The 13640-nt window shown below is 34.9% G+C and overlaps 1 protein-coding gene and 1 non-coding gene across 2 annotated transcripts; one reads left to right on the top strand and one right to left on the bottom strand.

Moving 5' to 3' along the window:
- The first annotated feature begins 5421 nt into the window (after nt 1-5421).
- On the top strand, nt 5422-8954 carry LOC145134314 (HAD-superfamily hydrolase, subfamily IG, 5'-nucleotidase). The gene is made up of 14 exons (XM_079069178.1): nt 5422-5636; nt 5870-5909; nt 6065-6274; nt 6374-6510; nt 6613-6762; nt 6845-6946; nt 7068-7232; nt 7308-7418; nt 7522-7619; nt 7709-7832; nt 7901-7990; nt 8087-8131; nt 8217-8537; nt 8610-8954. The coding sequence occupies exons 1-14, from the start codon at nt 5592-5594 to the stop codon at nt 8634-8636; spliced, it is 1665 nt and encodes a 554-aa protein (XP_078925304.1). The 5' UTR covers nt 5422-5591; the 3' UTR covers nt 8637-8954.
- A 1220-nt stretch (nt 8955-10174) lies between these two features.
- Nucleotides 10175-10277, bottom strand: LOC145135183 (U6 spliceosomal RNA). Its single transcript, XR_013719649.1, has one exon. It is a non-coding gene; the product is annotated as a U6 spliceosomal RNA (small nuclear RNA).
- Between the last annotated feature and the right edge of the window lie 3363 nt (nt 10278-13640).

The following is a 13640-nucleotide window of genomic DNA, read 5'->3' as shown; positions in this document are numbered from 1 at the left end:
GAGAGCGTGAGATTTGTGTATAGATCTATACGGGACTGACAATCCTACACCTGAACTGCTAGCTACAGTTAGGCCGACAGGTCTGGGGTGACAAATGTCATAACATCCGACGCCTGAAGAACGTTGTAGAGGTCACTAGGTCATATCAAGCATGGTTATATGAAACTCACAACAGTATAAACTAAACATTTGTTTACGGGATTACAACTATTAGAATGGTTTTATTTTAATTAATAAAACTACTATACATTACAACTGGAGGGTTCCAGGGATACAAACAAACGGTTTTATTTTAATTAATGAAACTACAATGCATTACTATTCATTACTACTGGTGGTATCCAAGGATTCATACAAGTACAACACTATTCATTACTACTGGTGCCAGGGATTCATACAAAGGTTTTCACACAAGTACACTACTATACATTATAGCTGGTGGTATCCATGCATACATACAAAAGCTTTCATACAAGGGTTTCATAACAAACACTACTACGACATACCATTACAATTTCAGTAACGAATGTACATTTTGGTCTTAAGGCCTAAGGCTACTTTTCACTACTAAAGGAAATATTGGATTTTCTTGAGGAACATACGAATGATTCAAAGAACAAAGACAAGATTTCATTACAAAAACATACTAATGAACTCACCAACTTAAATGTTGATACACTTTCAAAATCACTTGTATTCTCAGGGAACCGGTAGACAGGTACACCCGCATGTTTTGAGAAGACGGAGCTTTTAGAGTCACGTCTTTATACATTTTGTTATATACTTTTGATGTCATACAAATCATGTATCGAACAGATGTAAATACTATGTTTATCAATGTAATGGTTTTGTTTGCTTTGATTCTTATTATACAATTGTTGTGATACTGTACATGACGTCCTCCACCCCCGAACGTTTCCGCCGTCCGGTTTGGGGGTGTGACAGATTGGTATCAGAGCATTGTTTATAGTGAACTAAGTATATCAAACCTTAAAGGATATACAAGTATAAACACAATGGGGCCGGAGTGATCTAACTAAAAGTATACTTTTAAAATCTAAGTATTTTACAATAAGTATACAAACATACATACACACTGGAAACAGTATCACAATAAGAACAAAACAAAAGTATTTAGATGTTGAACGCTGCGGTCAAACCTGGACAGTTATGTAATCATATATGGGATAAACATAGCCTGATCAACTATATCTATTTGAGATACGACCAACATGTGTTTGGGAGTGATAGCGGTGTTGCAACAAGTCTAAAATTTACCAACAATACATACAAGAGAAACCTTAGAACCAAACATGAAATTAAGATACTATAGGTGTATTTTAGGATCCTACAACATTAGAACAAGAGCATTCGGGCCTTAATGGCTATTCATAGCTCGTCTACACTAGATATCTACAGAGTGGTCAGTGTGAGTCACACTATACAGATTCTCTATAAGTGTTGCTATAAAATGGCGATTGTTTACTTGTATTAGTAGACTTCCACTGTAAATCGCTTACTAGAGCACTATAACTGTCAGGATTGGATATATCTTATTCAATATCACCTGACTCATGACCACTATAGAGGATTTATCATCATTTTTATCTTAAATCATTTTAGAGAAAGATGCCTCCAAAGAAGTCCAACATGAAGAAAAACAACCCTTCAACAAATCCACCACCACCGCCACCTCCTCAGTACGACCCTGCAGTCTTTCAAGCAGCAGTAACAGCCGCAATGGTTGCCGCTATGTCACAGATCAATACAAGTGACAATATAGGGTCAGGTAGTGGTGCCAACCCTTCTACTCAAGGAGACAGTCATGGACACCCGAGAGAGTGTATATACAAGGACTTCACGAACGCGAAACCCTAGTCCTTCGATGACACCGAAATTTTACAAATTAATCATATAATTTATCTTTATCATAAATTTGACATTTATCCAATTTTGCTTGGTAAGAAAATTCAAATCAAATTTTGCAAATAATCAATTTATCACAAAATCTCATAATTATCTTAAAATTTGACAATTATATTTCAATTAGATGAAGACAATCATTACCATAATAGAAAATTCGTATTTTAACAGTTAAAACAATTTAAGGTAATGATCCTTATCTAATTTAGGATTGAAATCCGAAAAATCGGCCAACAGACGAACCAACTCGTCGAATCAGGGCTTGGACTCATCGAGCAGGTCCAACTTGTCGAGTCCATCTTAGGACTCGTCGAGTTCATCAGTCAGAACGCAAAATCGATTTTGTTCTTTCTTTGGCAAAACACAGTAGCATCAAATATAACAGAAAAACACCCTAAGCTCTGATACCACTGTTGGGTTTTGAGCTTTACAATATTCCTATGGTGCACATGCAACCCTAATTGCTTTGGATCTAGGGTTTTCTCAAGTTATACATGCATAATAATTTTCCAAAGCAAAACCCTAATCTAGCATACATATTTTCGATATCTATAACTAAACCAAAGTTAGAAGAATACCTTTTCCTTGTTGATTGGTTGATCTTAACCTTCAAGAGCTTAGTGCCTCACTTGTTGCACCTCTAATGGAGTCACAAACACCACAAACAAAAGATGAACAAAAGAGAGAGGATGGAGGCTTACAGAAATCGGCTAGGGTTCTCTTAGAAAGCATAGGGGTCGAATTCTGTAAGCCATGGGGTCTATTTTTACTTGTAGCTGCTAGGGTTTTAGGTGGAAACCCTAATTTGATTGCTTAAGCCTTAAGCAGCCCATGGACACTTTCTAGAATACTCCTTGGACGAATTCTCTATAGGCTTCCCATAGAATTCATCCAACCTTATTCCAAGGTGATCCATCAGCCCAATTGCAACTATCAGTGATTTACAATATCAGTCCCCATTCTTTTAATCAGTCTCTTTTGATCACTAAATTTATTCCAAATTAATTTATGATCAGTACTAATTAAATAATAAAATTTCTCAATTAATATATTATTCTTATAATATATTAATAAATCATTTATCAACCACTTTCTCACAATTCATCCTGCCAAGTTGCTATGGTGAAGGCAACGCAAAAGGACCATGTTACTATCGGGTCAAGTACATACCAATTATAGTTGTGGGCTTAGACACCTAATCCAACAGTTACCGGTTCCGGGAAACCGCCGGTTTTGAATACCCGATATTGGAATCGGAACCGACGGGTATCCAACGGGTATCGGTTTCGTAAAAATGAGAATTGGAACCGGAACTGCTTAAGACAATTCCTAGACTTTAGGAACCGAAACCGGAACCGCCTAAGACAGTTCCGATTCCAGAACTGGCAGTTCCGAGGCGGTTCCGGTCCCGAAAGCAGGTACCCGCTTCCGCTGCTCATCCCTAGTATCAGTTATGACATTCAAAATTTTTAACAAATCAACGAAAAACATTTTCTATGAAAAATATTTGTTATGGGACAAATTCCGCATTTACAAAGATCACTTTGATTTAAAGTAAGCATAAAGAAAAAGTTTTAAAAATGTCGTAAATGTGGGGATGTAACATCTAACTAGATAATTATAGTAATTTTTACACTTAAAACAATTATTGTTGTTATAATAGGGACATTTTTCAAAGTATAATATTATAATAAGAAAGAATTTAAAAGTACAATGTTATAATTGAGTGTATATTTCAAAGTACAATGCCTTAACAAGTAAAGTACTGATAGTGCAATGATGTAATATCATCATACTTTCATTTTTCATACTAGAATATCATCCGTAAAAAATCTATCTAGCTATAACATTGTTTTTGCCACACACATTATAACATAGCACAAATATTATATAACAAAAAATATTGTTTAAACTTCCGTGCAACATGCAAACTTAGGGAAATGGTCAGAAAAGTCCCAATATTTTCGAAAAAGTTACACTTGAGTCCCAAGTTTTTTTTTAACATAAAAATCCCAATTATTTGTGAAAACACGATAATATGTCATTTTCTGTTAAAAGAAAAAAATGACTTTTTTGTTAATTTGAGCCAAAATGAAATACTCGGGACTTTTATTTTCGAAAAAAAAACTTAGGACTAAAGTGTAACTTTTCTGAAAATATTGAGACTTTTCTGACAATTTCCTTACAAACTTAAGAGCCCTGTTTAATACAAGTGTAGTTAAAGACCAATTTAGCATTTTCTTTATGGTCAAAATTTTGTTTTATGGTCAAACAGGTAACTCTCTTATAGTTCAACCTTTGTATACAACTTGATTTATGGGTGGTGAATAAATGTGAATTACACAGATAAAGACATCAACATATATGCGTACGCTCTTTTAGTAGGGTGCTATATAGGGATTAAAGTGGGTCCAAACCCGGACCGGATGGACCCAGACCTGGAAAACCCAGAACCGGTTAACGAGATTTTGTAGAACCGGAAACTGGACCGGTATATAGGAACCGGTTCCGGTTCGGTTCCGGGTAAAGTGGGTCTAGAACCGGAAAACCGGAAAACATGAAAGTGAGTAGGTTGGAACCGAATAAAGTGGGTTTAGAAACGGAAAAACCGGATTTTTTTTGGTAATTACTTACTATTTTGTGGGTTGAACTTTGAAAATTTTCATATTGATATCTCGACTTTGGGGGACTGTAACTCATTGAATATGAAACCAAAATTGACAAAATTATAGTCTAAAATCATGTACAAACTCTAAACTACACTCTGGAAAAAACCGCATGTCAATCTGACTTTAAACTAATGAGATATGCATGTGTTAACATTTTCACAGAATACAAAGTACAAAAACAAATAGCTGAAAAATTGGAAATTTTCAGTTTTGATATCCCGACTTGGGGGGACTATAAATCATTGAATATTAAACCAAAAATGACAAAATTATAATCTAAACTCATGTACAAACTATAAACTACAAGTTGGAAAAAACCACATGTCAATCCGACTTTAAACGAATTAGATATGCATGTTTTAAAACTTTCGCAGAATACAAAAAAACTGAAAAACTAAAAACTTTCAGCTTTGATATCTCGACTTTGGAGGACTGTAAATCAATGAATATAAAACTAAAAATGGCAAATTTATAGTCTAAAATCATGTACAAACTCTAAACTACACTTTGGAAAAAACCGCATGTCAATCAGAGTTGAAACGAATGGAATATGCATCTTTTAGACGTTTCACAAAAACCGGTTTCGACCCTAAAAGTGGTTCCGGTTCCTAACATCGGTTCCGGTTTTTAGACCCGGGTTACCCGGACCCGATGGACCCAAACCCGGATTACCCAGAACCCGGATAAAACTAATTTTTAAACCTGGAACCGGAACCGGTTCTATGTATTCAGGTTCAACGGTTCCGGTTCCGGTTTCGGTTCGGTTTTCCGATTTTAAATTTGATCCCTGGTGGTCGAACGTCAACCCGTTTCACACTCGACGCTTCTTGAAAACAACTTCATGGCGGCTTAATACACCATCGACAAATCGACACAGAAAAGTTATTTTAACAGAAGTTTCCTGAAAAGTTGAAACAAACAAACCCTAATAACGACTATTAACAAATTTCATACGCTGATGAACAACTGAAATCTCTCCTTTCCTTACTGTCTCCTGTCATGGCTTCCATTCGCAGACTCGTTCCACTTCGTGCGTCGCTCCTGGTATGCTTCTTTCTCTCTGTTTATTGATGTAAGATTTGGAAATGTGAACTTGCATCTATGTTTGTAGTTCATGTATATGAATGTGTGTTGTACGAGTCGATTATTAATAACACAAAGTGCATAATTTGGTCTTAGGATTGTTATTTGGGGATTTTGCATATATTTTATGAAATTATGATCTAGATCGTATTATTATTACTTACGAGCTAATACCTTTATGGATCTGGTTGCAGTGGGCTAACTTTCCTACTTCTAGTTCTGGACTTCAAAAAGGTACCTCCTACTCTAGTATGTTTATGTATTCACCTTCAATGTAAGAAACTGCTTCCTAGACCTAGAGACATGACCAATTATGTTGTAATGGAACTCTGGTATATGATTTTTTCACTCAACCTGTGAAACTTATGGTTTTCTGTTTTGTAATTTAGGGTTTGGGAGAGGATGTAATAGCCAAACAGCAAGTATATCTTATGATCGAAGTGTAGGAAAGCTGTTGGAAGAAGAACATGTAACTGATATTGGTTATTCAGATTCTAATGATGAAGTAGCTAAAATTCGGGAGAAGTTTGATCTGGCCAAACAGAGGTTTCTTAAGATTCCTGAAGCTTTAGACAGAATGCCTAAGATGAACCCCAAAGGTAGACAGTAACTAACATATTTCATTTAATTTGAACATAAGCTTTCACAAGTTTACGAATGTGATTGTTGTTTGATTGTGTTACTCTTGTGAATCTCAGGTATATATGTTAATAAGAATCTTAGATTGGACAGCATACAAGTTTATGGATTTGACTATGATTATACCCTGGCTCATTACTCTCCTAGCTTACAAAACTTGATCTATGATATGGCAAAACAACACTTAGTAAACGAGGTCTGTAACTCTGTATTATGACAAATTTGAATTTGTTCTTACATTTTCATAGAGTTGTTTTGTTTCATGGAATCATGGCCCACTTTAATGTTTCATTTTCAGCTTAGATATCCAGATGGCTGCTTGGCATCTAAATATGATCAAAGTTTTCCAATTCGAGGGCTTTATTATGATAAGCTAAAAGGTTGCCTTTTGAAGCTAGATTTCTTTGGATCAATTGAGCCAGATGGATGCTACTTTGGTAGACGCAAGGTATGGAAATTTACACATCCCATAAGTCAAAAATTGCAATAAATAAATAAATAAATAATAATTTGTAATTTGTAATTGACAGCTAAGTCGGAAGGAAATTGAAGAGCTTTATGGAACGCGACATATTGGGCGTGATCAAGCAAGACAACTTGTAGGTTTGATGGATTTCTTTTGCTTTAGTGAGGTTGGTATTCTTATCTTTATATTCCATAAAAATATTTTCTATCATTTTGTCATTTGATTTGTAATAATAATGTATACTACTATACTTAAATACCTTACATTTTTTTTTCTCCTCTTTGTAGGTATGCCTTATTGCAGATATTGTGCAATACTTTGTTGATGCAAAGTTGGAATTTGATGCTTCTTACATATACCAAGATGTACATCGTGCAATTCAGTATGTACACCGAAGTGGTTTGGTTCATAGAGGAGTTCTTGCTGATCCCCCAAGATATTTAGTTAAAAATGTGTGTTTTGTTTTTAGTAATAAACCCAATTCTATTTTTTGGATCCATTCATGATTTGTAGATTTATATTTGTAGGGGCAATTTCTGTCTTTTCTCAAAATGTTGAAGGAGAATGGGAAGAAACTCTTCTTAATGACAAATTCTCCCTATTATTTTGTTGATGGAGGGATGCGCTACATGTTGGAGGTGAACTCTGAAACAATTTGTACAATTTGTTAGTTATCTGATCTTTTTTTATCATAAATGTTACTTTTTTTTTTTTTTTTTTTTTGTTTGTTTGTTTGTTTAGGATTCTTTGGGTTGTGGAGATTCATGGAGGGAGTTATTTGAAGTTGTGATTGCTAAAGCGAATAAGCCTGAATTCTACACATCTGAGCATCCATTCCGGTATCTAATTTCTTTGCAAATAAAAGTAATATTTGTACATTATAAGTATTAAAATAAATTCCTAGAATTTAAATTGTTACTTTATACAGTTCCTATGATGTGGAGAAGGACAATCTAGCCTTCTCGAAAGTGGATGAGTTTCTTCCAAATAAAATTTACTACCATGGATGCCTCAAAACCTTCTTACAAATCACCAAGTGGAATGGCCCAGAGGTATTTTTTTATTTTTTTAATTTATCATTTATAAAATCATTGATTTAACAAAAAAAAAAAAATTGAAGGTGATATACTTTGGGGACCACCTATTCAGCGATCTACGAGGCCCTTCAAAAGCTGGCTGGCGTACAGCTGCAATCATCCATGAATTAGAAGTACAACCTCCATTAATTAATAATTACATTTACATCCATAAAATTTATACAATTAACAAATAAATAAATATTCTTCATTAATTTTATCTTACACAGCACGAGATCAAAATACAGAACGAAGATTCTTACCGTTTTGCACAGGTAATTAATTGTGGTATCTTTCAAATCATCACACTTCACGACACTTATATAGTAATATATTTATATTTGAAAATTGAAAATACAGGCGAAATTCCATATAATACAAGAACTTTTGGGGAAATTGCATTCAACTGTATCTAGCAAACACACATGTGACCGTTTTAAGTCCCTTCTGGATGAATTAAATGAAGAGAGACAAAATGCACGGCGTACAATGAGAAACATGTTTAATGAATCCTTTGGGGCCACTTTTCTCACTGACACTGGCCAAGAATCGGCTTTTGCTTATCACATCCATCAGTATGCTGACGTGTACACTAGTAAACCTGAGAACTTTATGTTCTATCAACCTGAGGCATGGCTTCATGTACCCTATGATGTTAAGATCATGCCACATCATTTAAAGGTATACATATCTATTATCTATATGCTCAATTCTACATACATACATTAATTGGTATTGGTATTTTACTCATAGGTTTCTTCAAGCTTGTTTGGGACTTGATGGGTGTGATGAGAAGAATTTGGGAAATATAAAGGAGGAAAAAAGGGAAATAAGATAAGTTTTGTGAGGGTATGATGTGTCATCGTTTAGTCTATGTACAGATTATTTAAATGATTCATTGATTTTTTTTTGAAAGTAGAATTTAGCAAAGAATAGGTCTACATGCTCTCATTATTTTTTATTCCGTAAGGAAACTATATTTAATAGCTAAACAAGCTGATCCTATTCGGCTATTCCCAACCTATATTGCCTTATCTGTTTTGTTTTTGTTGTTGTCTGTTTTAAACCAATAGCAAGCTGATCTTCCATTGAAGAAAACAGAGGAAATAGTATAAAATTTAGAACTGATTTCATTCGTCTAACAATTATCAATTTCATAGCAAGTTGATTGGGTAACAGATTGAGTAACAGATTGACTATACAATCAGTCAGATCTTCATTCGTTCCGACATGTAGTGAACAATTGGGATATCTACAGAAAAGTCCCAAATTTTTGGGAAAAGTTTCAATAAAGTTCTAAAAGTTTTTTTTTAACAGAAAAGTCCTAATTATTTAACATTTTGTCTAAATTAATGAAAAAGTCTTTTTTTTAATTATATTGGGATAATGACTTAGGAGTGTAATTAGGTTTCCAGTTTGTCTGTATTAGGTCCCTAAGGTTTTTTTTGTGCGTATTAGACCAATATAGTTGTTATTACCGTTTAGAAATAGTCCTTTTTACCGGTTTCTTTCTGTTTAACCGGTAAAAAAGACTATTTCTAAACGGTAATAACAACCATGTTGGTCTAATACGCACAAAAAAACCTTAGTGACCTAATACAGACAAACGGGAAACCTAATTACCCTCCTAAGTCATTAACCCTAATTATTTAGAAAACATGCTTACTAATCAATGTGACTGACTTGTTTGATTGAAAATAGTTGCTTCCATTTAAACTTATCACACAACCTTTTCAGAATTTCCAAGTCCAAAAACTCATATGATTGATGATCTTCATTACATAAATATGCAACATTTTATCAATAACTTCTTTTTTATCATTTAAATGTTTACATGAACACATCCACATGTACAAAAACAATCTCACTTTGATACCTCCCATCAATGTCTACATTTGATAACGAATGGAAATGTAAAACCAACAGGGACTTGCAAATGATGCCTATTATCAATTATTTTATAAACAACAAAACCACAACATGAACTAAGAAACTGAAGTTGCAAAATGAATAAAAAATCAGCACATAAACAAACACATACAGACTATATACAACACATAAACGGAAGTTTATAAAACATAAAACTTAATGACAGGAAAAGTAAAAAACTTAAAGGAGACTTTATAGAAAGAAAGATCACCCTTACTTGCCACAAATGGTTGAAGACATCAACAAGAAGATCAATCTGACCATGGAATCCACATGTTGTCTGATCATGACTTCAGTAGTTCAACTACTGAAACGTAAGAATTGCAATTGAACTCTATTAGCATTTGAAAAGGGAATTAGGGTTTCAGAGAAGACGACGAAGGGTTTAAAAAAAATTGGACCATTTCTCAATTTGTGCGTGTCATCCTTGCGCATGGACCATGCTAATCTTCTCTGCATCGTTCCAATTTTATCGGATGTCCCCGAAGGGACGACTATAGATGAAGAGCTTCGCCATATAGAGGAGTAGCAGATTCTTCTTCTGGTCGATATGGGACGACGCGAGTTCTAAACGAACTAGTTTACTGTTGATGGTCATATATTCTCAATGTCTTTAAAATTAGGGTTAATGACTTAGGAGGGTAATTAGGTTTCCAGTTTGTCCGTATTAGGTCACTAAGGTTTTTTTTGTGCGTATTAGACCAATATGGTTGTTATTACCGTTTAGAAATAGTCCTTTTTACCGGTTAAACAGGAAGAAACCGGTAAAAAGGACGATTTCTAAACGGTAATAACAACCATATTGGTCTAATACGCACAAAAAAAAAAACCTTAGTGACCTAATACAGACAAACTAGAAACCTAATTACCCTCCTAAGTCATTATCCCTTTTATATTTGAACAACAAATGATAGATTATATGATTTTTTTCAAAATAATGAGACTTTTATGTTAAAAAAAATTTAGGACTTTTTTGAAACTTTTTCCAAAAGTTTAGCATTTTTCTCTAAATATCTCTGAACAATTTATTAAAATATCAATTTCACAAACCAAATCAAAATGTAAAAGTTCATGAAATCTCAATACATGCTCACAATAGCATATTACTATTACTATATTATATTAATAGACATGGTCACTAGTAATAGTATATTTTGTATGTTTTAAGATTTTGCCACCATACTTTTTATAGTTTGACAATTTTAGTCCATATTTTATATGTTTTAAGATTTTACCACAATACTTTGTATAGTTTGACAATTTAGTCCCTAACATGTTGTAATTAGAGATTGACCCATGTCTTTTAATATTTGCCACTTTAAGTCCCATTCTTTTGTATGTTTTCAACATTTTGCCACAATATTTTCTTAAGTTTGACAATTTTAATCATTGGTATGTTGTAATTAGAGAATGGCCACATGTCTATTAATATTTGTCACTTTAAGTCCCTTTTACCATTTTGACATTCTTTTTGTTCCTTTTTTCGTCTTACTACTTATATTTTATAAAAAATTGGCCACACGTGTTTTAATATTTCTCACTTTCAGTCCCTTTGACCATTTTTGACCTTCATTTTGTCCCTTTTCCGTCTATCGATTTGTGCTTATGTTTTGGGCTTAGTTTGTCATCTTTTTCTCATCGTCATCCTTTGTGAATAAAACAAAACGCATCTGATTGCCACAAAGGTGACCCGTGGTTCACCACGCGCCCACCCACTAGTTTAACTTCATTTCCATAAGAATTTTCTGAAACTCTAACCAATTTCGCACGTATACATATGCATTTCAAAATAAACAATAGTAAAAATCTAAATCGAAATCGAAATTAAAATTGAAATCCTCCAAATACATAATGATTAATCGATCGACCATGAAATTACTGATCGAGTAGCTGTGTTTTTATTTTGATTTCGATTCGTGCATTGAGTATCTACGATTTTGATTAAGGAAATTGGTGGGATTATGGTGGCTGTTGGAGGATACAGGTGGCCATGACACATCAGCTTAACCTTTGTCATTTCTGTTGTCAAAGTCCACATGGTTTACCGGTCAACCCTTTCAACATTGTCCACATCAGCAAAAGGATATATTTGACATAGATTTTCAGACATCATTGATTTAGAAGACACAAAAACTAATTCACAAACCGTTTAAACTAAAATAAAAAACTTCGTTGGGTTATAAAAACTATTATATAATTATTAAGATAATTATGGAATGACTATTTCTCTGCTATCTTCATCTCTATCACGTCTTGTGTTATGTGTTTGGCTCTCTTTTAATTTTTATGCAATGATCAGAGAAAGATTATGTCCTTATGAAACAACTGTGCAATTTATAACTTTAATTCAACTTAAGATTTCTGTTCAAAGAGCAAATAATAAAAAATTCAACTCAAGATCATATATTTTTGTGTTATGTGTTTGGGTTATAAAAATTATAAAAGACTTCGTTGGGTTATAAAATTATTATATAATTATCAAGATAATTATGGAACGACTATTTCTCTGCTATCTTTATCTCTATCACATCTTGTGTTATGTGTTTAGGTCTCTTTTTAGTTTTTATGCAATGACCAGAGAAAGATTATGTCATTATGAAACAAATGTGCAATTTATATGTAACACCCCGTTTATTAAATAAATAAATAAATAAATAAATAAATAAATTAATGAATGTATATTAGCCTTAAAATCAATAATTATATAACAATGGATGGTCTCGAGTAGTTAATTTGCACAATTTAGAAGTTGGGGGTTAAAAGTGTAAGTTCCGGATTGGTTTTGTAAATATTTATGAAGGTATGGACTACTTGGTAAATTATTGGGACTTAACTTAAAAGGATTTTGAAGACTAAGGGCTATTTGGGTAATTTCGGATTTAATTTGAAAGGAAAAGAGGTGGAAGGGCTGAATATGTCATAATTGAGATATTGGGGGCTAAAACGGTAACTTCTGGACTGGCTTTGCGAAGAAATTCAAAAACGGAGGGCTGTTTGGTAAGTATTGTATGTGATTTGTAATGAATTTTAATGCTGAGGGTTAAAAAGGTAACATATGGATTTATTTTGAAAGAAATAGGGGAAGGAGGAACCATTTTGGTCATTATGGAAACTAGTTAAGGGGATCGGGTATATAAACCCCCCGTCCAAACCCTAACCCTAAGAGAGTGCAGTCGCCATCCCACCACCGGCCGCCATCCTCCTGCGTCATCTCCGACGCCGTTACCACCTGACCCCCCTCTCGTTCTCCGATCTGGTGAAGCTCCGGGCGACCACCGACGTCCATGCCACTGTCCAGAGTTGTTGCTGCTCCAGTCGCCGACAAGGACACGAACCGGCGCCTCCTTCTCCTGCCGCTGCTGCTGCCGTCGTGGGTTCAGCTCTCGTCCTCCGTCCCTCGCTAGCTACGCCTAGCCACGATCGTCGACACCGCAGCTCCAAGCGACGCCATTCTTCAGCGCTCCGGTTACCCTCCGCCGCTTCTCTTTTACTGTTACATTGCTGCCGCCGATGACGCCGACTGTAGGCGCAGCTATTGCCGCCGCTCGTGCCCCGTCGTCTACCATATGTCGTACGTGAGTGTATTGATATGTTGTCGGGCAGAAGACGAAAAGAAACCACCGCCACCACCGTGAGGTGGTGGCTGTCATCGCAAATCCCGCCGCCTGCCGCCATTCCTTCTACTTTCCGACATCGCTGCCGTATCTTGACACCACCAACCACCGTGGGAGGTGGCTATGAGTTGTGTGGGTGTGTGATTCTGCTTCTAATTTGTGTTGTGTGTGTTTTGTCTAGCCGGAAAAACCGAGGACAGCCACGGTGGTGGCGGCCACCATGTGTCACCGCCGGCCACCG

Source organism: Lactuca virosa, chromosome 8 (assembly GCF_052849685.1).
Source record: "Lactuca virosa cultivar CGN04683 chromosome 8, Lactuca_virosa_CGN04683_v6, whole genome shotgun sequence".
Classification (NCBI taxonomy): domain Eukaryota; kingdom Viridiplantae; phylum Streptophyta; class Magnoliopsida; order Asterales; family Asteraceae; genus Lactuca; species Lactuca virosa.
Note: the sequence above shows the minus strand (reverse complement) of the source record. Positions and strands in the feature narration are given on the sequence as shown.

Bases quoted from the DNA above. Each gene is read 5' to 3' on its own strand.
- LOC145134314 (XM_079069178.1), top strand. From the start codon at position 5,592: ATGGCTTCCATTCGCAGACTCGTTCCACTTCGTGCGTCGCTCCTG. The intron at 6,511-6,612 runs GTCTGTAACTCT...TTTCATTTTCAG, and splicing joins AACAACACTTAGTAAACGAG to CTTAGATATCCAGATGGCTG. The intron at 7,833-7,900 runs GTATTTTTTTAT...AAAAAATTGAAG, and splicing joins CCAAGTGGAATGGCCCAGAG to GTGATATACTTTGGGGACCA.